Source organism: Rousettus aegyptiacus, unplaced genomic scaffold (genome assembly GCF_014176215.1).
Source record: "Rousettus aegyptiacus isolate mRouAeg1 unplaced genomic scaffold, mRouAeg1.p scaffold_m13_p_5, whole genome shotgun sequence".
In the NCBI taxonomy this organism is placed as follows: domain Eukaryota; kingdom Metazoa; phylum Chordata; class Mammalia; order Chiroptera; family Pteropodidae; genus Rousettus; species Rousettus aegyptiacus.
Window position 1 is genome coordinate 100,758,410 of NW_023416308.1, and position 23,507 is coordinate 100,781,916.

At 44.1% G+C, this 23,507-nt stretch overlaps 1 protein-coding gene across 2 annotated transcripts in view; it reads right to left on the bottom strand.

Annotated features, from left to right (window-relative positions):
- Positions 1-23,507, bottom strand: part of SLC1A2 (solute carrier family 1 member 2) — a 140,338-nt gene that overhangs the window by 42,007 nt on the left and 74,824 nt on the right. For both annotated transcript variants that reach the window (XM_016123244.2, XM_016123243.2), the window contains exons 2-6: positions 13,865-14,004; positions 11,816-11,968; positions 9,520-9,770; positions 4,578-4,746; positions 243-369 (exon numbers count right to left, since the gene is read on the bottom strand). In XM_016123244.2, coding sequence (XP_015978730.1) covers positions 243-369; positions 4,578-4,746; positions 9,520-9,770; positions 11,816-11,968; positions 13,865-13,994 — 830 coding nt within the window. In that variant the 5' untranslated portion in view covers positions 13,995-14,004. The remainder of the gene's footprint in view (positions 1-242; positions 370-4,577; positions 4,747-9,519; positions 9,771-11,815; positions 11,969-13,864; positions 14,005-23,507) is intronic.

Genomic DNA, 23,507 nt, shown 5'->3' on the forward strand with positions numbered 1-23,507 from the left:
AATTCACAAACTTATATAAAACAAATGGCAGACAGGATTTGGCCCATAAGCTGTGGTTTTCTGGCCCATTTTCTAGAGGAAGCTCCGAGAATATTTTCATCCCTTTCTCAAGGTCTTTCTAGAGAACCTTTTGGTTGGTCTATGCCCACCGCTCTTTCCTGCTAGGAGGTCTCCAGTATTTCTGGGGACCCCAGGACCTTCTCACACCCCTACCATGATGAAGTAAGAACAAGCCCACTTACCACATGATCATGATCACTAACTTCATCACGATCTCATTCAAAATGTTGAAGAACTCCACCATCAGCTTGGCCTGCTCTCCCATCTTTCCCATGGCGATGCCAAAAGCAATGAAAAACCCTATCAGACCTGTTGGATGAACAACATTACACAGAAGGACAAATTACAAAGTATGTTTTTCTTATTCTTTACCATTCCCAGTGTATGGAGCCACATATTTGCCGCCTGTTACCCTAAAATTAGGCATTAAAAGGCAAAAGCATTAGATGTCACACTGAAAATGCCTTTTCCCCTGGGTGTTTATGGCTTTCCTTAAAACTTTTCACCTGGGCAAGTTGAACTGTCATCAGTGTTAGGTCCTTGAAGAAAGTAAGTTCATTTTCATTCCAAATTAAAAAGTACTCTCTTCTCTTGCCTCCTCACTTATGAAATCATGTGTAAGCAGATTTTATAAGTACATAGTTTAACAAGAAAAACTTGTTGGAACTTGAGAATTAGCATGCAAACTTTGGAGCCAATATTAACATAGCAAAGACCAATTAGCCATTAAAGTCTCTGCCAGGGTTATGACTGCATTGGTTTGGTGTTATACTAAATTAACGCATGGCTGGTATGTTTCACTCTAGGAAAATTCTAAATGTAAAATTATTTTTCTGTGGCTACATGCCTAATGTGAAAAGGAAGAGGAATGCAGAGAAATCAAATGGAAAGCCAAGAGAAGTCCAAAACAGTTGGGAAACCCCAACTGACCCAGTTTGTTTTGGTTTAACCTGTTTTTTATTAATGCATCATAATTCTTTTCATAGTCAAAATGGTTAGAATGCATTTTTATAATTGCATTTTTTTTTCAGGACCTTAAAGACAGAACATAGACTTACTTCACAGCTCCTCAGCTCTGTCCTCCCTTCACTTGCTGTCATTTGGCTTCCATCTAAGCCCAGCATCACCTCAGCCTCCAGGGTCAATCCAAACCCCCAGCCAGAAGGATGTGAGGAGCTCTGTTCCTACCTCTTGCCGTCAGCATCCAATTGCACTAGGTTCTAAACCAACTCCAGTACTCAACCTTGGGTGCTATTTCTTCTGTGCTGGCCTTTGCCTCATTCATTTCCTGCACCTGAGTTTGTAGTTCTGGGAACCTACCTTATACTTGAGTTCCTCCAATGCCTGGCTTTTCTCTCCTCACCAGCCCCCTGACCAGCCTGGAGTCTCACCCAGACATATCTCGAGAACTGGGCATACTTCCTGGGTAACAGATGTCCACATTACTGTCTGGGGGTTGTCTGAACTTCTGAACGCCAGGCACTGTGTGCCTCCCCCCACCACCACACACACATTCTGGGCCCATTTCTGCCAATCTCAGGGCTCTGATTCTGATGACTATAGATCAATGTCACTGTCTCTTTGGCTACAGGACCTTGCTGCTCATCCGACTCTTTCTCTGAACTGTAGTATGAGCCAGCTTCTCTTTCCCTTCTCTCTCTCCTCTTCCCCACCCCTACCCTGTTCCAGTTAGGCAGGCCTAATTTCTAGTCCTCCTCTCTGATGTCCAGTTTCCTGTGTCCGGTTACACCTGGAGTCTTGAGCTCTATTAGGTGAATGATAGCATTATAATCTGCTTCTCTTAGAGTAGAATTCTTTCTCTCTGAACCTCTGACTTTACCTTTTCCCTAGTGACCAGAACCATTCGTCTCCCCACCCCAAGTACATATCAACCCAGATTGTACAACTGCCCATCGCTGGGCCCTTTCTCGTTAGCAAAAAGAATCCAGCACTTGCACTTGGGGTTATTTATCCTCAACCTTTACTATTTCTTTTTTTCAGCTCTTTGCCAGAAAGATTGACGAGCAACTTACAAGGGATTTATTGGCCATAAAGAAAAAGGCTTAGTGAGAATCAGATCCAGGAAAGAGAGGTCTAGTTCTGCATAATGTATGAAATCAAATCCAGACTATTCCCAAGCCCTTCTCTCCAGGCCATGGAGAGAAGTTTGTGAGGTGTGTGGTGAGAAATAATCTGAATATTCTGGCTGAGAGTAGCTAGTGTTACTTGGCTAATTCCATTTGGAGATTTTAAGAGAAAATAGCAAGTTGTCAAGGTCCAAAAAAACTGGAAAAAAAGTGGCTCACCCAGGGTCAGCAGACACTGACTATATCTGTGAATATGAGACAGGGATGTTTAAAGGAACAATCTTTCATGGGAGTTGATTTAAGTGGTTGGGATTACAGTGAAGCCCAGAAGTACTCTGGAGTTTTTCTGGGAGAGAAATGAATCTTTAAAGGAGTGGGAGACCAGAGCCAGGATTTTATCTCTACTTATTGCAATGCTTGATCCTTGGGACTTTCCAAAGCCAAAAAACAAAAAACAAAGAAAGCCACCATCTCTGCATTTGGAAGGCCATGGAAAGAACCTTATTTCAGCTGTGATTTCTAAATGGAAAGTTTCTCAACAGTCTAACTTCCCTTGGCTTTCCAGAGCCTCAAACTGCACTTGGAAACTGAGGTCTAGCTTGTCATTGCCATCTGTAAACAATGCCTCATTGAACTCACCCACTGGAACAGTGGTGTTTCATAGGAACAGAGCCCTCTTAGACTTGGTCATTGGGGTTGAGAGAGCAGTGAGTTGTGTTGAAACTCCCTGGTACAGTCAAAGGTCACATGACTTCCCAGAATCCACTGAGAATCTGAAAGTCTTCTGAATGATTCACTTCAAAGCTTTGGCCCCATTACTGGAGGCTTCAACCTCCTCCAGAGTGTAGAGGAGATAGAGGAGTCACTTTGACCCCAGGGTTTGGGAAACCAAGGGGAGTTGGGAAGGCCCTGAAAGGGTCCCAGATATCTGGACAATGAGAGACAAGAGCTGTTCACGGGTGGATGCTGAGGATATTTGCAAACTCTCCACCTCAGAGAACTCTCCCATTGTCTCCTCTCTCTTACCTGCTCTCACCTCACACTGACTGTCAACAGTGTTTATTGATCTTCCCTTGCCTGGCAACATAGTCAGCTTATCTCCACCCTTGTTCTCACTTACCCAAGCTGCTTCCTGTCATAACAAAAAGTAAAAATAAAAATAAAAAACGATCCCTTACTGAAGATTCTGCTTTTCAGTAGCTGGGCAATTCTGCCCCTCTACCTCTTTCTCTTGACCATTCTGGATGAGTAAGGAGTAAGGTTATCAAACTCAAACAAACAAACAAACAGGATACCCAGTTAAAATGTGAATTTCAGATAAATAATGAACATATATATGTATAATTATGTCCCATGCAGCATTTGAGACATGATCCATGCTTGCATCAATCAACATACTTCCTCCACCCAGATTCCCCCATCTTTCCCGGCTTATGGCCAAATGTCCCTCTTTCTTGTCTTGGGGATACCATTCTGATAATGGATAGGGGTCATGGTGGGGCATAGAGAAGGGGTGGATGGGGAGCAAGCTGAGAAAATGGATTAGCCACATGATGGGGAGTCACTAGTCTCTGTGGAGCTGTCCACCTGCCTTTAACAATGACTGCAGCTCACATGAATTAAGTACATGGCATGTACTATTGGGCTCTTCATGCACAATTTCATTTAATCTTCATAATGATCTACAAGAAAAATGCCAATCCCATCCCCTCTTTATAAATGAAGCACAAGAAGCGGGGCAACTTGCCCTCGGTCAGATAACCAGTGAGTGGTCCATAAGGGACCCAAACCTCATCTGTCTAACTACAGAGTCAAAGAACCTCTGGGATGGCATGCTAAGAAGACCCCAGGCTGGGAGAAAGGGCTCACTGGAAGTCCAGAAAGCTACACAAGGTAACCTCATTTGATAAGCTCCTTTTGGCACCAGTGCCAACATTCTCCACTCCTGACAGCAGTGCATTTGTTTACAGACTGTGGGGGCTGGGGTGGGACACCCCCCAGGCCTAGCACAGAGGTGATATACAAAGGCAGCTCAAAAAAAAAAATTCTTAAAAAGTGAAAGAATCGGTACTGATTCTTCATAAAATGGAGAGTCAGAAAAAAATGACTTGCCAACATCACGCAAAAAGGGAGTGTGCCCAATGAACGTTTAGTCCTGTCGCTTTTCCCATACCTGGCCTCTAGCTGTCGTGGCCCCTGACGGTATTGCTTCTGCCCAGCTCCCTCTTCCTTAAGGTCTCAGCTATCAGTCCCAGTGACCCTCCAACCACTCCCCAGAGAGAGCCTCCTGCTCCACCTAGAGGACAGCTGAATGACTGGTTTCTTGAGAGGCGAGTGGGGGATGCAGAGGTGCTGAGATGCAGAAAAGGCTGGCCTCTGTCGCAGAGGCAGGGGTGCCTCTCCCAGAGTGATGAAGACCAGGTAGCGTACCTAGGACATTCATGCCGTCCTTGAACTCCAGGCCCTTCTTGACAACCACCTTCGTTTCCTCGGGTGCCTCTGTTGCAGTCTCGGTCAACAGGGACACAACGGAGTTGGTGACATTGCCCTCCTCTTCTGACTGAGGGGCCACCAGGACTTTCTTGGTTACTGTTTGAATCTAATGGAGTGGGAAAAAAACACATAAAGATGAGGTTTGGTCTAAACGGTCATCAAAAGCCTGGCCACTTACATATTTTAAAGTTTCCAGCTATGCTAAAAATAATTAAGAAATGCTAAAGCAAGGTTTTGAAAATTGGGGAATATTTTTTTATGTTTGTGTTTAACAAAGTGATGCTTTATTACACAAATACAGTGGGGTACAATTGTCCTCACTGCATGATAATACAGGATTTGTAACATTCATTTGTAATGTACTGTAAGCAGTAGGACCCAGTCATGGGACACAAGCTTCGAGATGGATGTCTGTTTCTTTTATTCCCATGATTGTAGCTCTGCACCTCAGAGACAAAATCAAATGTCCAACATGGATATTCTTCATAATCGTGAGACCCAGATGGATAACCCTCCTGGCATCTTCTGATGGGACCCAGATCTAGTCAAGAATAGGAGGACGAGGGTCATGATGAGGGTTGATCGGCACCTCAGGATCCAGCCACCTGCGTTGCTCCTTCCTGCCTGGTACCTGTCAGATAGTCTTCAACTCCTCTGGGTCCTTCCAGTGCCAGGCTTTGCTGGGAACCTCCACTTGGGTGCCACATGTGCCAACTGCCAGCAGCTACCACGGCAGGGGTGTTAGCTTGTATTTCAGATGCAAATGTATGGTAGGACGACACTTGCTCCTTCTGGAAAGCGATGTCAAGACCTACTCAATGTTCCCCAAGCATCTCTGTGCGAATGGCCTCCCAAGAACTTCTCATGCTATTCCTCGATATCTGTGGCAGCCGTCCTATTTTTAAAGGTGCCAGGCACCCTGCATGCAGAGTGCTGTGAAAACTCACATCTGAGCCCAGAGAAACACTACCTCCAGGGACATTAAAATAGAACTTATGTAGAATCCTAGAATGTCAGTGCCGGCACGTAGTAGGCAACAGATGGCTGAACCCTGAATAGATATGAAAGAGGAAGCATGGAGAACTCAAGAGACTTGTCAGACATCATAGATTTATTGGCAGAGTTGGGACTTCAACTCAGATGGCCTGACCACCACTGAGTTCTTTTCACTATGTGGACCCAATCCTACTGCAGCTGGGCCCAAGAGTAAGCAATGCTTAACTGCCCATTTATCTGCAGTGGGAGGGAGGGGAGCACAGAGTTTGAGGTGAGACAGGGTGCTCTCTGTTCCGGCCTGGCCGCACGCATTTATTCAGGGAGGCTGGAACCTCGGCTGAGTGTGTGAGGGGATAATGGGCAGGCAAAGGGTCCTGGGTCTGGGTAACGCTGGTGTAAAATGAGAATGAAGGAGTGCTCAGAAGGGAAGCTTCCATAAGCAACAGAGTCATGTGCCCAGGTGCAAAGAGGGAACCAGAAGCCAACTGTAGACCCATCCTGAAAATGTTAAAGAAGCCAAGGCTTGAATTCAAGGGCTTCCAGGCTGAGGTGGGAGGCCAGGTGCTCCATGTCCGACATCTATTATCTCTTATGTCAAGAGCCCTTCAGACTCACAGGGCTAAGTAACTAAACCCAGGACAGACAGCTGGTAGTTGCTAAAGCAGGCTTCAAAATGAGTGATGTTTGACTCCAAAATCCAGCTTCCGAACAGCACAGGCCAGTGGCTTGAGCTGAGGGTGGGGAGATGGGGTTCCTGAAACACAGGCCTGGTTCTCTACCTGAGCTCTCATTTCAGTGCCTGTGTGGGCTGGATAATCCCATCTGGGTGCCAGCTTCAGTCTACCTGAGTCCAAACCACCATGGTCTCTCACCTTAAAACCTGTGAAAGTTACTCAGTGACCTTTTCACATCTCTTCTTGTCCACCTACAATCACCAGGTAAGTACAGTTACCTAGAGCTTTGTCTATTTCCATCGTGCCGGATTGTCCTTTTAAAAATAGAAAAAACAGTCATCTCCCTGCCTAAAACTCTCTTAGAATAAGGACCCAATCTGACCCTTGTCCCCAGGCCCTGCCTGAGCTGGGTTTTGCTTCCTCCACTCCCCACCCGCTAGGCTTCCTTATCATCTCTGAACATACTACGTACTTTCCAGCTTCTGCAAGCCTGTGCCTCTGCTGAGCAGGCCCTTCCCCCAGTTCTCAGCCTGGCTCACTCTGACCCCTTAATGTCTCAGCTCGGAAGGCTCCCGCAGCTACTGCTTCACTATCATCTAGCCCTCAGAGCACACTTACCTTAATTTTAAAGTATCTCGTAAATGAGTGAATGAATGGAAATATAAATATAAATATAAATATAAATAGAAATAGAAATAGAAATAGAAATAGAAATAGAAATAAAGCTTCTTGTGTGTTGACCTGAAGTTATTTCTGGTCTATACCCCCTCAGCCAATGTAAGTAAACTCCACAGGGCAGGGACCCTGACTCCCATTCCCTTGGCATCCTGTCACAGGAGAGACCCTGGCCCCCAGGAGGGGCTCAGTGTATCTGCTGAACGAGCCAACACAGATCACTGAATTCCCTGGAATAAAAGGCCCTCTGTTGCCCCCATCGCTGGGCATGATTGAATGTGGTCAGGCCACATCTTATAGCTGTTGATCTCTTGGAAACCTCACCTTGGTTCAGAGTCGGCCCTAAGCAGCAAGCAGGAGGCCTCCCTGCTCTCAGAGACACAGGTCGTGGCACCTTGGGTAAGGCAGCCTCTGCTCTGAGGACATTGCACCTTCTACACGTCACCTAACTGTGTCTAACTGATCAGGATGGCCCCTCCACCCAGAGAAGCAATCTGAAATCACTTCCAGCTGTACCGCACGGGCAGGAGGCACCTCTCCATGCCCTTTCTCCCTGATAATGTAGTATCACCCTATAAGATTTCCCCTTCTTCTAACCCTCTTCGAGGCCCTCCAAAGCCCATGGAATACTGCTGCTTTAAGCTCCCTTTCCTCGGGACTGCCTGAGTCTCGCTTAAAGAATCTATACCTCCCCAACCCTGGGGTAAACGATTCTACATGACTTTACTGCTGACCCAAAGGAACTGTGTGGCTCTGGGCTTAGCTGGGGGACTAACAGCCCATTTCTCATATAAATTTGCCACTGGAGTGGTGGGTTCAAGACGGGGCTGGGGCAAGGAATGGCGTAGTCCTCTATTCTAATGTTCTACAGTGCCCCCTTGTCATCGACAGCTCTATGCAGAGAGGTCACCGAGCCTAAGCATGGCCAACGCCATAAAAACTCGCCCCAAGACCAGAGCAACAGCTCTGAGTGCCTGCCTGCTTCCCGGTCCTACCTAGGGACTGACTTCCTGCATGGAGCATCTGTCCCCCCCTCCCCCGCCCCCGCCCCTCTCATGCTATGCCCCTACGCCCCACCCCCAGTCTTCTACCGGCTCAGCTTCCGGCTTCTTCAGCTACAGTTTCGGAGCACTCTTTCCAAAATAGTAAGAATAGACTTGGCACCCAGTTGTGTCTATCACCTCAAAACAGGCAAATTCATCTTTCTAAGCAGGCTGGCTGAGGGGCAAAAACATTATACACAGAGAGTGCCATTAAGCACCGCCTTCCCTAGCCTGTTCCTATGCGCTCCCCATCCACCTTCCCCTGCCTGGAATGGCTTCCATTAATATACCTCTCTGCTACAGATGCCACCACAGTGGCACTGGACATCAGAGAACATACCCCACTTGGAGTAATTTGGGCTCAGTGGTGGTTGGAAATTGCATTTGGGGGGCAGTTGGGCGGGGCTGGGAATACAGACTTTTCCTCGAAGTGCTCTGTTTCCTGAGTTCATTCCGCGATTCCCTGGGAATGGCTGAAGGAAGCTTCTTGGCTTAGTTTAGTTCCCACTTGGGCTAATGGGAACTGAGGTATATTCCAACCCGAACTGGCCTTAAGGCCAGACAACGGGCTGGTAAATGGGTCTCAGGCAGCCATGTCAGTGGTTGGACTCAACAGAGAATCATCTGTTTTAAAGAATCACAAGTTTTTAAAAATAGATATGCCTGTGTGTACTTGCTAGAAGTATACATTGCTACCAACTTTTTATAACATCCAGCAAATTGAAAACATAAAACATCTCTTCGGCAGGACATGTTAGCTTCTAGGAATTTACCCTCTAGAAATACTATGTAATCATGAAAAAAGAAGAGCAAGAGAGAGAGAATGCTAAAATACTTTAAAATGAAAAAGCAAGGAGCAACATGGTACATACAATGCAATACTACTGTGTTGAATTCTTTAAAGATTATTCACACAGGCATAATACGTATATAGGAAAGAAAATTCTCAACATTTGTAGCTCTTAGAAAGGGAAGTGGAAACCTGAATTTTTTCTTAATGTGCATCTACACTATTTAAACTTTTGCAGTCCTCATGTATTACTTCTATGTTTAAAAAATACCCAATCCCGGGCCCACCTTGAAAATTCTGATTCTGTAGAGTATGCATATTTTTTAAACACACTACATGTGGTTTTGCTAGACCGCCAAAACCAAGAACCACTGGGCATTCTAGAGGGCTGTGGGCAAGGGTGACAAAAATGTGCTCTAGGACGATGCAGAAACAGGAACTAAAGAGAAGGGAAGAGAAGAAAAAGAAGTGGGCTCCCAGAGCAAAGAGATATTAAATGAGCTGAAAAGAGGAAAGATTAAATAAAAAGTAACCCAGATGACCCCAATCCCCAAATTCTGCCCCAGATCACCTCATACACCCTTAGACAGAGATAAGTATGAAAATCACTCCCCAGAGCTGGTTCACTGAAACAGACTCTAAGTTACCACCTGGATAACTCAGGAGGTTGGAGAGGTAAGAACATCAGAACTTCGGGTTACCTGTTGAAAACAGGCTTGGACAAGGTTTTCCGGGAAGAGATTTCGAATAAGGTCAAGAAAGGCATCCAGGCTGGACACTTCATCATTCTTCTTCCCAGGCCCCAGCTGCTTCTTGAGTTTGGGGTCCCCTGGGTGGATAGCCAAGACCAGGATGACCCCCAGGACTGCGGCGATGATGGTCGTGGACATGTAATATACCATAGCTCTCGTGCCTAAGCGCCCACTGGCTTTAGCATCCAGGCCTGACAATCCTGGATTGAAAAGAAATCCAGAAGGATTAATTTACATGATGTTTCTGTCAATTACTCTTCTCTGCATACTTATAATTTGGCTTCCTATAACTCAGATGCATTTGGTCAATCTCATAGTTTGCAATTCTATTTTCCAAGGACATTTTTGAGATTTTAGAGCAGCTGTCCCCAGCTGTTTGGCACCAGGGACCGGTGCTCCTATGAGAACCTAATGCCTGATGATCCGAGGTGGAGCTGAGGCAGTGATGCTAGTGCTGGGGAGAAGCTGCAAATACAGATGGCCGCTTGCTTTCCTGCTGTTCACCTCTTGCTGTGTGGCCCGTTTCCTAACTAGCCACGGACCAGTTCTGGTCCACAGCCCAGGGGATAGGGAACCCCATTCTAGAGAACTGGGGAAAGTTGAAGATCTCTGGTTCAGAGTTTTTAAACTGATTGATGACTACTTTTTATTAGTCGTAACAGTGAGTTAAAATAAAGTTGAGTAAATTCAATTTTTTAATTCTGAGATTATGTCCTTCCCACTTATTTGGTGTCGAAATATCCTCTCTTTTAGGACGTGATGGTACTGATACGTGCAATTTTTTTTCATATTTTTAAATTTATTTTTTATTTTATTTTTTTTTACTTTTTTCATTGTTGTTGTTGCTTTTAATATCCCCACTTTGGAAGATAAGAAGCTGGTAGCCCTAGGTTGAGTCTCAAAACTTTTGAATATATTACTGGTCATTGAAATAGAGTCTGCAATAATGATCTAGCATAGCCCTCACATATTCGCCGACCTCCCGTAGGGACTGAAGAACACATGCATTAACAGCACCCAGAGAAGGATGGGTGCTTCATCTATAGTGTGGGAGGTTCTGTGATTGTTAGAGGAAATTCCAAGCAAGTCACAAAAACTCCAGCTTTCATTGGGTTTTTTTCCAGTTGTTTCATTAGTTTTTCTACTTCCTGGTTTCGGTTCCTGCTTTTATTAGCGAGATTACGCTCTTTTTTGGAGGGGCATGGGGGAGTAAGTCATTGTTGCTAACTCTTCTGACTTAAGCTGACCCATCTCTGACCCATTTCTCCTTACAAACTAAAGTCTGATTCTAGTCAACGGAAGCTGGGATCCCTTACCAGTTTGGCCAATGCACAATCTGTTAAATAGGCATGGAGAACATTTTCTCTGGTTTGGAACAGAGCATTTAAGATGAAAACACAGCTCCACTCCTTCTGGGCCTGAATGATAAGACTTTCCTGACACTGAGTCCCAATGTTTTCATTCATAGATATGAGACTGCAGAACAACTCAGTTTAGCATTTGAATATCTTGGAATTACCAGAGCCTCACTCCTTTCATAAGGTGGACAGTCCAGGGGGAAAACTTTCTCAAGCTCACTCATCTTGTTAGCACCCAAATATAGACTGAACCCCAGCTTCTTACCCTTAACTCAGAGCTTAGTCTCTAACCTACAATTTATGCCTTGTTCCAAAAATAACATGTGGTAAGGAAGAAACTACAAGTATGAGTCCATAGAGGGAAAAATAATCTTTTACATAAAACAATTCTTTCCACCAAAAACAAGTGAGCATGATCTGCACATTAAAGGTAACTTTCTTCTGAAAAAGTCAAAGCACTTTCTTATCTAGTATTTCATTTATTTTTAATACTTTCCTCTACGCCCACTTAAATAGTAAAGAAAAAATTTCCTTTTCTATTTATTACCTGTATCGGTTTCTCAACAAACTATAATGTAGAAAATGAGAAAAGTATACATTTAAAAGTAAAAATTAAAATTACCATAGAGACCATCTTCTTTAAATATAAGGCTGTTTCCTGTTTATTTCTTATTGCTAGACAGACAGATGAACTGACCAAAAGATGAAAAAAAATTTTTTTTTTTTAGGGTTGATTATCCCTGTTCCGGAGACGGGAAAACCAAGGCTCTGAAGGTGACGTGACACAAATGATCGGATTCATTCCTTCAACCAAATTGAGATTCTATGGTCAATCCGAAGCTGGAGCCAGAGTATGACCCACTTTGGCACCAGAAAGGTGGTCTTACCTGTGATTAAACTGGAGATGATGAGAGGGAGAATGAGCATTTTCAGCATCCTCATGAGTATATCCCCCGGGAAGGCTATTAACATGACCACATCAGGGTGGATGGGGGATATCAAGCGAAGAAGCGCTCCACATACTGCCCCCAGGATGACGCCTGTGAGGAAAGGACGGGGAGGGCAAATCTGGATTTATTTTTTGCCTTAGCTCGAGGGACTTGTTTCAGTGACACTGACCTTTCTCATACTCCTCTATTATCAGACGATGAACCTCATGTAACAAAAACGCCATTAGATACGTGAAGGTGATGTTAATGACTAGGAAGAGAATATTTTGTAAGTGAAGCTTATGTCGATGACTGGCACGAGAATATTTTGTACTTCCAACTATTCCGAAAGGCGGCACTGGAAGAGCCAAGGAGAGCTTTCTCAAGGCCTTGCGGCAAGCAGGACACGGTGACTAGACTCCAACTCTTTGAGGCCGTTGTCCACATGTAGAGTCAGAGATCGTCGGTAGATAAATCCACACTGCCAGCTATTACCTCTCCTCCCAGCCTAGGCCTGGCCACATGCATGGTGTTTAACGCATTTCTTCCCTTTTTAACTGAATACTAGATAAAAGAAACATTCGATTGACCAAACTGATGCGAGTTTCCTTTTTTTCTTCTGTTTTCTTTGGTTTCCATTATATTCCCCAGGACTTACCCTCAAGAAGTTTTGTCCTTGACTTCTATATCCTCCTACATCATATTTAGAGTTGCTGATCTTATGGAAAAAAAGGACGGTCTCTAAAAATATATATTTTGGGAGGAAACAATTTGGGCACAGAAACTGGCAGGAGACTTTCACTTTGAATACTCAGAGATTCCACAATAAAAACTGCAGATCTCTCCAAACAGGCATCCAACATAAACAATCCTGTGGAAACCCCAAATCGGGTCATAGCCCCACTGGTTGTAAGAGAGGGAGGGAGTTCCCAGGTCTGTGGGCTATAGTGTTAACTCCGCGGATGCAAAGAAATTAATGTGGCCAAAAGCCTGATCTTTTCTTTTTTATACAAGTGAAAAATATACTTCTTCAAGACTTATGATGAATGAAATGTGCTTATGTGGAGGGTAACCCTTGGAAAACTTTACCACACCTGTGGTTTCCTTTTATCAAGTGAACTGAACTGTGGCAAGCTCCCAGAGCTGACCCTGGTCTACAGACATCCAAGATGACTGACTCAAAGCAGAAGCCATGGGATGAAGGGTGTGGGCATGTGTGTGGGAGTGGGTGGGGGGGAGTGGTGGGAGATGAGCTGTTCATTAGTTCTGTGTATAGCCTAAGTGAGAGCTGAAGAACAAGGAAAGGATCATGAAAGGAAGTGGTATGGTTATCATTGCAAGAAACTGCAATTTGCCCCCATTTTTAAAACCTGTTTGAAAACCTAAGACCAAGATTTTATCAACAATCACGCGAAAGGATTGTAATGCCCTGGGTGAGGCCTGAAGCAGGGCAATAAGACTTTTGAGATAGACCAAGAGCAGATGAAGGCATCAGGACAAGCCTCTCCCATACTGACCTCATGAGCTAACGAACCAAATTAATCTAAGTAATGAAACGTTCAGAGAAAGTTAGACCTTGGGAACTGTCTCAGTGGGGTTTTCTGCAACAATTGCCTTTATCTTGATGCAGGTATTTCTCTAAATGTGGTACACTGACCACCTGCTTTGGAATCACCTAGAAGATCTTTAAGATGCAGATTCCAGGACCTTATGCCAGGTGGTCCAAAGCAAAGTCTCCACAAGTAGGCAGCCCTGGGAATCTGCATGTTGGCACACTCAAGGGCAATGTCTATGCCCACTGAAATTTGAGAACCACTAGAATCCTAAGGAGGAAAACAAATGGCTAGGGCACATGATGGGGAAGATTATGCCATTGAGGCAGCCAGGCCTGGGTAAACAGGACCTTAGGCCGGGCACGTGGGAGAGCTGGCTGCCTGAACCAGCTTCCTTGCAGAACCAGGAGAGACCCAGAGAAGAGGGGTGGATGGGGCGGCACCTGTCACCTACCAAACACCGTCAGAGTGAGCAGGAGATTCTTCCCCAGCTTGTCGCATAGCCGCAGCCCCAAATGTCGGTGCTTCGGCTCCTCTGAGCTGAGGTGACTGTCATGCATTCGCACTTCGACCTGCTTGGGCATGTTGTTGGCACTGAAACAAAAGCAAAGGCCATGGTTAGAGACCACCGGGCACCTCCCCAATGCTGTCTGAGGGGCTCAGGTCACAGGAGGAGAAATGGGCCTTCCCCAGGCCCAGCTGGGCATCTGGAAACATTGGCAAGAAAATAAAAATTTAAAAAGTAACTCAGGGTACCCAGAATGCCAGTTCACCTATAAGCAAAGCACTAGGACACGCCAAGTAGCTACATGCCAGGTGCTTTTGTGCCTAACATCTTGGATCATCACAGTAAATAACAGGAAGGCCACGGGCAGTGGTGATTTCTCTGCGCGTTGCCTGCCCCATAACTCTCAGAGGCAAACACAGTAAGTGTCCCTGCAGAAGGTAACTTGCCCGGGGTCACATGGCTAAAAGGAATGGAGATCAAACCCAGATGTACCTGGCTCCAAAACCTGAGCTCTATTATTCCATAACAACAGCAAAAGGGTGACTGTGGATAGCTAAGTCATCCCAAATTAAAATTCCTCTGAGATTCTATTCCTGGACACAGAAAAGTAATAAATAGTGGTAGTCCACATTTTGTCTCTCTTTCAGAAAAGATGGTCTATCCAGTTTTTAAAAAAATTTAATACTTGATGGTTTTTTAAAGATTACTTGCATTATCAGGACTCTGCTAAGCTGCCCAAGAGCCAATTCCACTCAGTGCTAAAGAAGTATGGTCTTAAGAAGCACGTGATCATCTTCACCCCCGGACATAGTTCAGCCCTTTCACAGATATACCTCATGTGATCTCAAGCTGTGCTGACAGTCTGCCGCGGGGCCATTGCCAAGATAATGAGCATACTGCCTCTTTTTCTAGCTTTGTCATTTCCCAGGCCAATAAGATCTCAAATTTAAAATGTGATTGACATAGGATTGACATAGGAAGGCCAAATTTTTACTTTGATGACTGACATAGGATTAATATAGGAAGGCCAACTTAGGACACTTTTGTTAGCTGCCACGCGCAATCACCAAGTGATAAAAGAAAAAACAGTTTTTAACATCTGGAACGACAGGCCACAGTATCTGAATAAACGGTAGTGCCTTCTAAGACAGGGGGGTAATAGCCTTACCCAGATGTTCTCACCACAGACTGGAGAAAACGTTCTTGAGAACCAACACCAATCTGTAGACCGGTGGTTTGGAATTACTGGTTATAATTGAAATAGCCTGGGTTTTAGATTCAGAGAACCTGGGTTTCAGATCCTGACTCCGTCATTCGCTAGCTGCGTGGTGTGTAGAAAGAAGGGCTTGATGCTTATATTGTAGAATGGAAATATGATCACATGTGGTCATGGCCTGGCATGGCACCTGACACAGTTAATTCCTTTCTCCGAAGAATATGAAGAAGAGCCACACAATACTCATCGGCTTCGTGACAAGGGTAAAATTTAACTCAGAGGGTCTACTCAGGTGCACCACCATTCCAACAAAATGCCACGCGTAGCTCCAGTCTCAGAATTAAGGCCAGAGACCCAAATACAACGGCGTACTTCCTTTTTCATAATAGGATGTTTAATATACTTGGTACCAAAATGCTTTAAAATCAGAAATAATGTTGCATGGTCTGGTAGAATACCCAGATGAAATTATTAGCCAAAATAGAAGTTTCTTAATCTCCCCTTAAGGCCTAATTTTCTACTCACTTGTTAGTTTTGGGGCCGCACCTGGCTCTCTAACCTATGTGTGTGTTAATGACCACTCAGACAGTCTAAAAAGAAAATAGGGCATGACTGCTCACAGGAAGCAGATGAGGGCCTTTCTGATCAGCGAGCAATAAATACCACTTCCTCCCATCACCAAGTGAAACAGACAGAAAAGTTCTTTTTACAACGCATCAGGGGGAAGTGATCAAAACGATCTTTTCAACATGGATAGACCTTATTTCTATATTTGCATTGGGACCTTTTTATATTTTTAAACATTTCTCCAGCCAGTAATCTGAAGCTCCAAACTAGAAAATGACCAATGAAGAATGGAGACCATATGTGTTCTGAAATCATGAATATATTCTTGACAAAACTCTACGATCCCCTTGAGATTGTCATCCCTTGCCTCATGTTTCATCTGAATCCTCCCTGCCGTTGAAGTGAGGATTGGGCACATAGTTAGTATTTATGTGAGACTGACAAGTATTTAAAGCAAACATTCTGGCAAGATCCATATGATGTAATGAAAGTATCAGGCATCAAAACAGCCATGTTGAAGTGAAAACACACAAATATTAGGTTAACATACACACCCAATCCAGCAGTGTGGTTGAATGCCTTTTGCACACAATACTTGGTTGCACTAAATTGCTGCATATGTAGTATTTTGGTTTTTTTTTTTTAGACCATGACAAAATGTCCCTGAAGCCCTGAGTCAAAACAGCCACATCAAAGTGGCAGTATCAAAATGTCATGAACCCACAAGTATTTATTGAAAGAATTCCTGTGACTTTCTTTCTTGGAATTACACAAATACTCCAGACTCATAGCAGTTCCTGACATCTGCACATAGAAAATAATTTTAAAAGTACATCGAGGACTCAGGTTGCATCTGGGGACACGAGGAGTCCCCTTCGTAAACCCTCTATGCCAGTATGAGTGGTCACTGCACTCAAGAACACCAAGAGAGCCTGAACTGCGGAATATTACAAAATATAATGTTGTATAACATTATACAACTTAATATAAAACCACTTTTAAGTCTTATTTACCTTCAGAAGAACACATATAATTTGTAAAATGAGATTACACACACGCAGAGCTGTATAAATGCTGGTTACTGAATGCACACAGCAGCAATGGCAATAACAGAGATACCTGGTATTTATTGAGTGCTTCATGTGTCAGACACTATACTTGGTAATGAGTAAGGTGGAATTCTTACTCTTAAGGAGCTCTTAAGAGAAAACAGAAAGTACATTGTGCTGTACTTAGCTGCTTTACACATACATGAGCTATGTTCAAGCTCCCCCCAGGACGCCATGGGAAATAGTAAGAACAGAGCCTAACCTTGCTTTGAGGAAGAAGGGTGTTCAAGAAAGACCCCCAGGGGGCGCTGATGCCAGAGGTGGATCTTAAAGGAGGGATTTATTTTTAAGTGTCTGCGAACCCTAGGAGAGCAGGACTATGATCTTTCACACAGGACTATCAAGCACTGGTACCAAGTGCTTGATAAAAGTTTGCTCAAAGAAATTAAGAATTGGAAAGCAGCCATAAAGGACCTTCTCCTGGGAATGAGGCCCTTCTGCAATAGACTGGCGGCATACCTCTTCGGCGAGCCTCTTACCATTCTTGCAGTTGTTCCACAAATTTCTTCTACTGGGCACACATTACAGGCCCCATGCTGTTCTAGGTGCTGAAGATAACACAAAACAGACAAAGCCCTTGCTCTCATGGGATGTACGTTTTAGTGGGACGACAAATATGAATGAATAAACTTCCAGTAGAGTCACGTGCTAGCAGGAGGGGGATGTGTGGGATGAAGGCAGCGTTATTTTGTCTCAGGTGGCCAGGGAAGGCTTGTGAGATAAGGAGGCATTTGAATAGAAACTTAGAGGGAATGAGGGGTCTCCTCAATTAATTATGAAATGTTTCCAGAGTTTAGCAAATAAGTGGAATATACACATTTTGGAAATCTTTACATCAAACTAGAGTCTGAAGCTCCCACTAGATATTACCCCTGGTGTCCACATGTTGGTTTTTAGCACAGACAGTGATTCAAATAAACGTCGTATTACCACCACAAAGAGGACAGAGTCCCGACAACTGTCCCAGCTCCCAGCAAGAGGAAAATGGTTCCAGAGAGCCATGCATTGAACACAGACAGGTCCAAAGTCACAGTAGCCTGCAGTCTGCTTCCCTGGCAATAAGCGGAAAGGGCAGGAACTGGTCTGGGTAGGCCCAGTGCATAAACTCAGTAAGTTATTTCAAGTGAGCACACTTACTCCTTCTTAACACTCCCTTCCTACCATCTGTGGCTGTGCAGACAGATCCGAACACCAAGGAATTTGAAATCCCAGGTGTGGCTTAGTTATACCAAATCCACTGAGCCTGATGCCTTCCAACACTGTTGACGGCCTCTGTTTCTATCTGAGTGCCTTCTGCATGGAAGATTTAGCAATGCGATTCCTTAATGTAGGACGTTTCTGTAAGCCAACACTATTGGATCCTCTCCATCGTCCAACAAAATAAGTCCACGTGATGAGACAGCTGTTCGGATAATTAAAAACTTGAACAATGAGGCTATAATTTCCTTCAGCCTTAACTTCTCCACTGAATTATTTAAACAGCTGTTAATTTTACAGTCGCTGCCCGTTCTTTCTCACGCAAATCCGCGAGTCCTGCTTCAACGACAAGTTTGAAACGTTCTCTATGACTCTAAAGGGAACATGTAATGGGGCTGGTGCTAAGTTTTAAATTATTCTCAGAACCTGCTTTTCATTAGCATTCAATTTCCCTCACCCTGCCAAAAGCCTCTAATAATAGGCTCATTAGATGTGGTGTCGGATTCAGATTTCCTGCCTGCACACTTCAGTGTCACCTTAACTGGCACCAAATTCTTTTTTCCTTCTTCATTCATTCAATGAGGTGGTAACAGAACATTCCCTGGGGAACCTAAAAGCAACTGGTGTGGTTTTGCGTGAAGGATGTGAGGTCCAGAACAGGCATCACCCATCCGGACTCTACTGCCCACGCCCAAGGACCCAGCGAGGCACAAGGGAGACAGCGTCCAGAGATTGCCCACATAGGGGATATTAGGTCAGACCCTAGAGAGCAAAAGTTACGTTTGTTGAGGGGGCTTTCCCTTAAGGTGGTTGGTGTGTTTGGGAAAGAATGCTGGAAATACCAGTAGTGTCAGCTCTGAGCACTGGGCACCATGGAGTGGTGATTACAGCTGTGACTGATCCACATCTGGGATTTCCCCGGCTCCCTAAAGGATGCCAGCCCTGTTGTAAAAGGGACCGGAACTCTAAGACAGCTGGGCATTTCCAACAGCCCAGCAGACCGTCCACCCTTGCTGGATCCTGCAAGACCTGGTTTAACCATGTCAAGGATACTCACTGACCAGAAGTCAGTATCTCTCTCTGATAGGGACTGTGTCCTCACAGACCCTGAGAAGGAAACCTAGAGGTTCACAACTTCCAAACGTCCCTCAGTCCCTTCTCTGTTCATTTTTAGCCACTGTGTCCATTTCATAGACCACAAAAGTACTTTCTGGAAAGGTCCTGCCAGTGAACTCCAGATTTCACAAACGATACATTTTTTTCCACATCTTATTCCTGAATATTAGATGGCCTGGCTAAAGAACACAACTTTTAGGTATCCTGAATCATGACGGGATTGGACCTCATGGACAACATGAGACTGAAAGTCCAGGGGTCTGGGCTGTAATTCCAGGGACTGTGGCTACCTGGTTGTGTCAGATACAGTATGAGCACAAAATGGATGTAAAGTTACTTGACCATAATTAATAGACAGAAGGGTAATGGCTATCAAATAATAAAAACAAGACTCTTACTGTAAGATACCAGTAGGGTTTAGGTATCAATTCTGGCTGACTTTTATCATTCTTTTTTTAGGTCCCAGGCTCCTAATCTATAAAATAAGAGGGTTGGATTAGAAATTCTTTAATGTTCTAAAGTTCTGTAATTCTCTAATTCTCAGGAGGAAGGGGGATAATAATAGCCCTCAGTTCAAAATATAGCCTCCAAGGTAGAGAGCCAGAGGAGAGAAAAAGCAATTAGGGAGATCATTTTATAAACTATATAAATCTCTAACCAATGTACTATCGATTTAAAACTAATAAAATAAAAATATTTTTAAAAAGAAATAAAAAAAAAGATATAGCCTCATTCTATTCTATCCAAGACTGAATAAGCTTAAAGTTTACCACGAGATGAATTATTTCATCATGAAGGGCTAGACCACTTGCTGCATCACAACCCTCACAGGGAAAGGCAAATGGGTGACTTAGAGACAAGAGACAAACCAACAATAACAACCATTTATGTCCTTACCTCCATTTTTACTTCTCTTATCTCTGCTACAAAAACATGTTTTTTTCTAGTGCTACTAAAAGTGAGTCAGGGGGTCAAGTTTACCATGCAGTTCAGACATAGGCATCTCCTTAATCCCCATCTACACTTGATAAATTCTCAGTCTAGATTTCTAAGATGGACAGGTCAACACCATGGGAAGGTAGTCAAACAGTTGAACTGGCATTGGGACCAGCCAATTGCCAAATTCACCACTAAATCACCAAAAATCCATCTATCTCATTCACAGTCAACTCTTTTGGAACTGGAAAGGTGGCACTCACAGAAATATTTAAGATGAACAATTGAGGAAAAAGAGTCTTTTCTTCATATCACTTCCCAGGCCAAGGGACCCAAACTGGCTAATGAAGGATATAAATGGCAAATATAGAGCCAGTGAGGGCCTTTTGGTGTCCTCATACAAGAGGGAAAGAACAAGTAGTAGTAGGAGAGAAAACTATGCAGGATCAGTAAAAAAGTAGCATTCATTTTGCCCAGAAACAGAAGTTAGAACACCATCCGTCATTAACAGCCTCCAGAAAGCAACTTGGTTGAATACAATTACACAATTACATGGCCCTCAGATTCTTGGTTAAAATCTCCCTTTTCCAGCTATGATTGGGACAAGACATTTATTTAATCTCTTGAATAATAATACCTAACTCACTAGGTCATTATAGAGCTTAAATAAGATAATACTTAATAAAGTACTGACAATATTTAACATGTATTTGACACTTGATTTTAGTTTTCTTTCCTTGTCTTAAGTGTCTAAAATTGGGCAAAGACTATTGAGTTTTAGTAAACCACTTTGGCAATAAATGGTTCTTGTGCTTTCTACCAAACACACACACACACACACACGCACGCACGCACGCACGCACACACGCACACACGCACACACGCACGCACACAAAAAAAAACCCCAAAAAACCAGAAGGACCCAAGTGGCTAGAGGTCTGGATAGTTCCCAATGCTGTAAGCTTCCACACTGTGGAATAACTGAACAGCCTCTCACAGAACATGAGTACAGCTTTAAGTATATAACACGTCTGGATTTTTGTGACATCCTCCCTCCACAGGGTGGAGATTTAATGAATTTACCCATTTCCAGAAAGGCTTGCCACTAAACCAGAAAAAGGACACCAAGGAACAGTAAACCCCCAGGCCTGGGTGAGAGACGGGGGTGAGGTGTTTGATCATCTCAAACTGGGGACCTCTTCTAAAATAAAGATTACACCATGGGCCAGGAGCACACCGGCCAGCCCAGTCCCCAGAGGCATGTCGATTCTGAAGTAATGGCTACCCGCCTCTGGTTCATGGAACAACATGAAAATGTGTTTGAAAACGTCACACAACGCCAATAAACTAGGGGAGATTTGTCTGGCATGCGTCTGCATTTGGGCCACACGGAATTTGGCTTCAGTTTCAATTTGCCTTGGGGCAAACTGTCTCCCCTGGCTAAAATGTCCTCCCCATCTTATTCTCCAAACTGGTTCTTAGAGTAACTTCTATATCTTCTTTAAAAGACCAATTCAAGTATAACTTCTCTCAGGAGGACTTTGTTGAGTCCCAAGTTTGCTTTTTTAGATGCTCTTCCTGCAGCTTACCTGTGCTTATCTGTGCTTACCTCTCTCAAGGTACCATGGATAGGTACCTTGAGGTATTTTTACCTGTGCCTGACCTCTCTCAAGGTGATTATCACAATTTACTTATCTATATAAACTCTTTAAGGCAAGATCTTGACTTACTCTGTCCCCACCACGTCTAGCATGGATGGTTCTTTGCATATAGTAGATGCTCAGTTGTTGTAGGTTGAGTGAATAAATGAATGTGAAATAGATTTTTAAACACATGTTATAGCCACAGGTTCTGTGTGACACTCAGTTTTAGCAGATAGAGTTCTGAGAGACTAGGAAATCTGAAAAGCAGCAAGAAATGAGAGTAAAAGCACAAACGCCTGCATTAGTGGGCGGCAGGGAGAGACAGGTCAGCATCACACAGGGCTGGCCCTTCCCTGCCGTGTTGCCCCAGTCACGGGAAGATGGAGCCATGAACCAATCTGGGAGCAGCTAACTATCCAGACCTTCAGCCACTTGGATCTTTCAGCAGAAACTGATGAGGACACAGGAAAATGTCTCAGGATCCTATTGCCAAAATCGACATCTCTAACTGTGGACCCTCCAAAGTGTGGTCCTTCCACCAAGGAACATGGACACTTTTTGTCTGTCCAGGATTCAATGGAATTCTGATTTTGAGGAACTCTGTTGATCACCAGAGCTCTAGATTTGGCCTTCAGGCCTGGAAGGTTCTTCTTCTGGCCTCTGAAACTTTCCAGACTGAGCCTTCCCAATCATTCCCCCAAACAGGGCACTGGGATGGGATGCTGACTGACTTAATTAGCTGCAGTGCTTTAGGCACTAGCAGAAACTGGGTAAGGTGTAGCACGGCTGTGACTTCCGGGCGTTTGGGTCACGTCTTACAATTGCTTTTCCCCTCGGTGCAGTTTTCTCCTCGTTCTCAAGCAGAGCAATGTGTCTGTGTGCCTTTTAGACCAAGCAGCCAACCTTGCGATGCGGTGTCAATTCTAAACAAGAAGACGAGTCACCACAGTGACCATGCAAATGGCGAGATCTCCCAGGGCTGGCGCTTGAAAGGCACCCCATGCTTTTGAGGGGTGATGTTTCAGGACTTCCTTAAAGTTTCCCCAGGTGTCTTCAAAGTCACCCACTTCTGGCTCCAAAGGGCCTGAAATTCTTCTTTGAGAGACCTGTCCCTTTGCAACCCAGCAGGGGCTCCAGACAGAAGCCAGAAACCCATGGGAAAGCAACCCATTCCTTGACACCCCAGTGCGAAGGAGCATCTCAGATCTCTCCCTAAGAACGTGACTTGCTGGGGGGAGGCTCTTGACATGGGTCCTGGCCAGAAACACTCCCAGAAGCCAAATAAAAGGAGAAGGTCAGGACATTAGACTTAAACATTGCCCACTAAATACTACTGCCCCAGTCAGTTCCAGTCAATTGAGTTTAAAACTCTCTGGCCCTAAGAGGGTTTCTTGAATGCTGGCAATTTTCTTTTTCATCTGGATGTTAGTTTCATGTGAGCTCAATTTGTAAAAATTAACCAAGCTGGTCACTTAAGAGTTCTGTACTTTTTTGTATGCATGTTAGACTTCAATAAAGCATTTAAAATAAACAGGAAAACTAAATTATGGCATTAGAAGTAAATTTTATATATATAGTATATAAATATATATATAGTAAAATATATATATATATAAAATTTATCTAGCTTTCCCCCACTCCCCCCCTCCACCCCCCAAATGGCTGATTCCAATATTGATGGATTTGCCAGCAAAAGAACAGGTGCTAATTTTGCCAAAAAAAAAAAAAGCCATTTATATTTTGAGGACATGTCTAAGTCTCCCTCGGATGAAACAAAAATACCGGGGCTTTGGTATGGCCCAGGT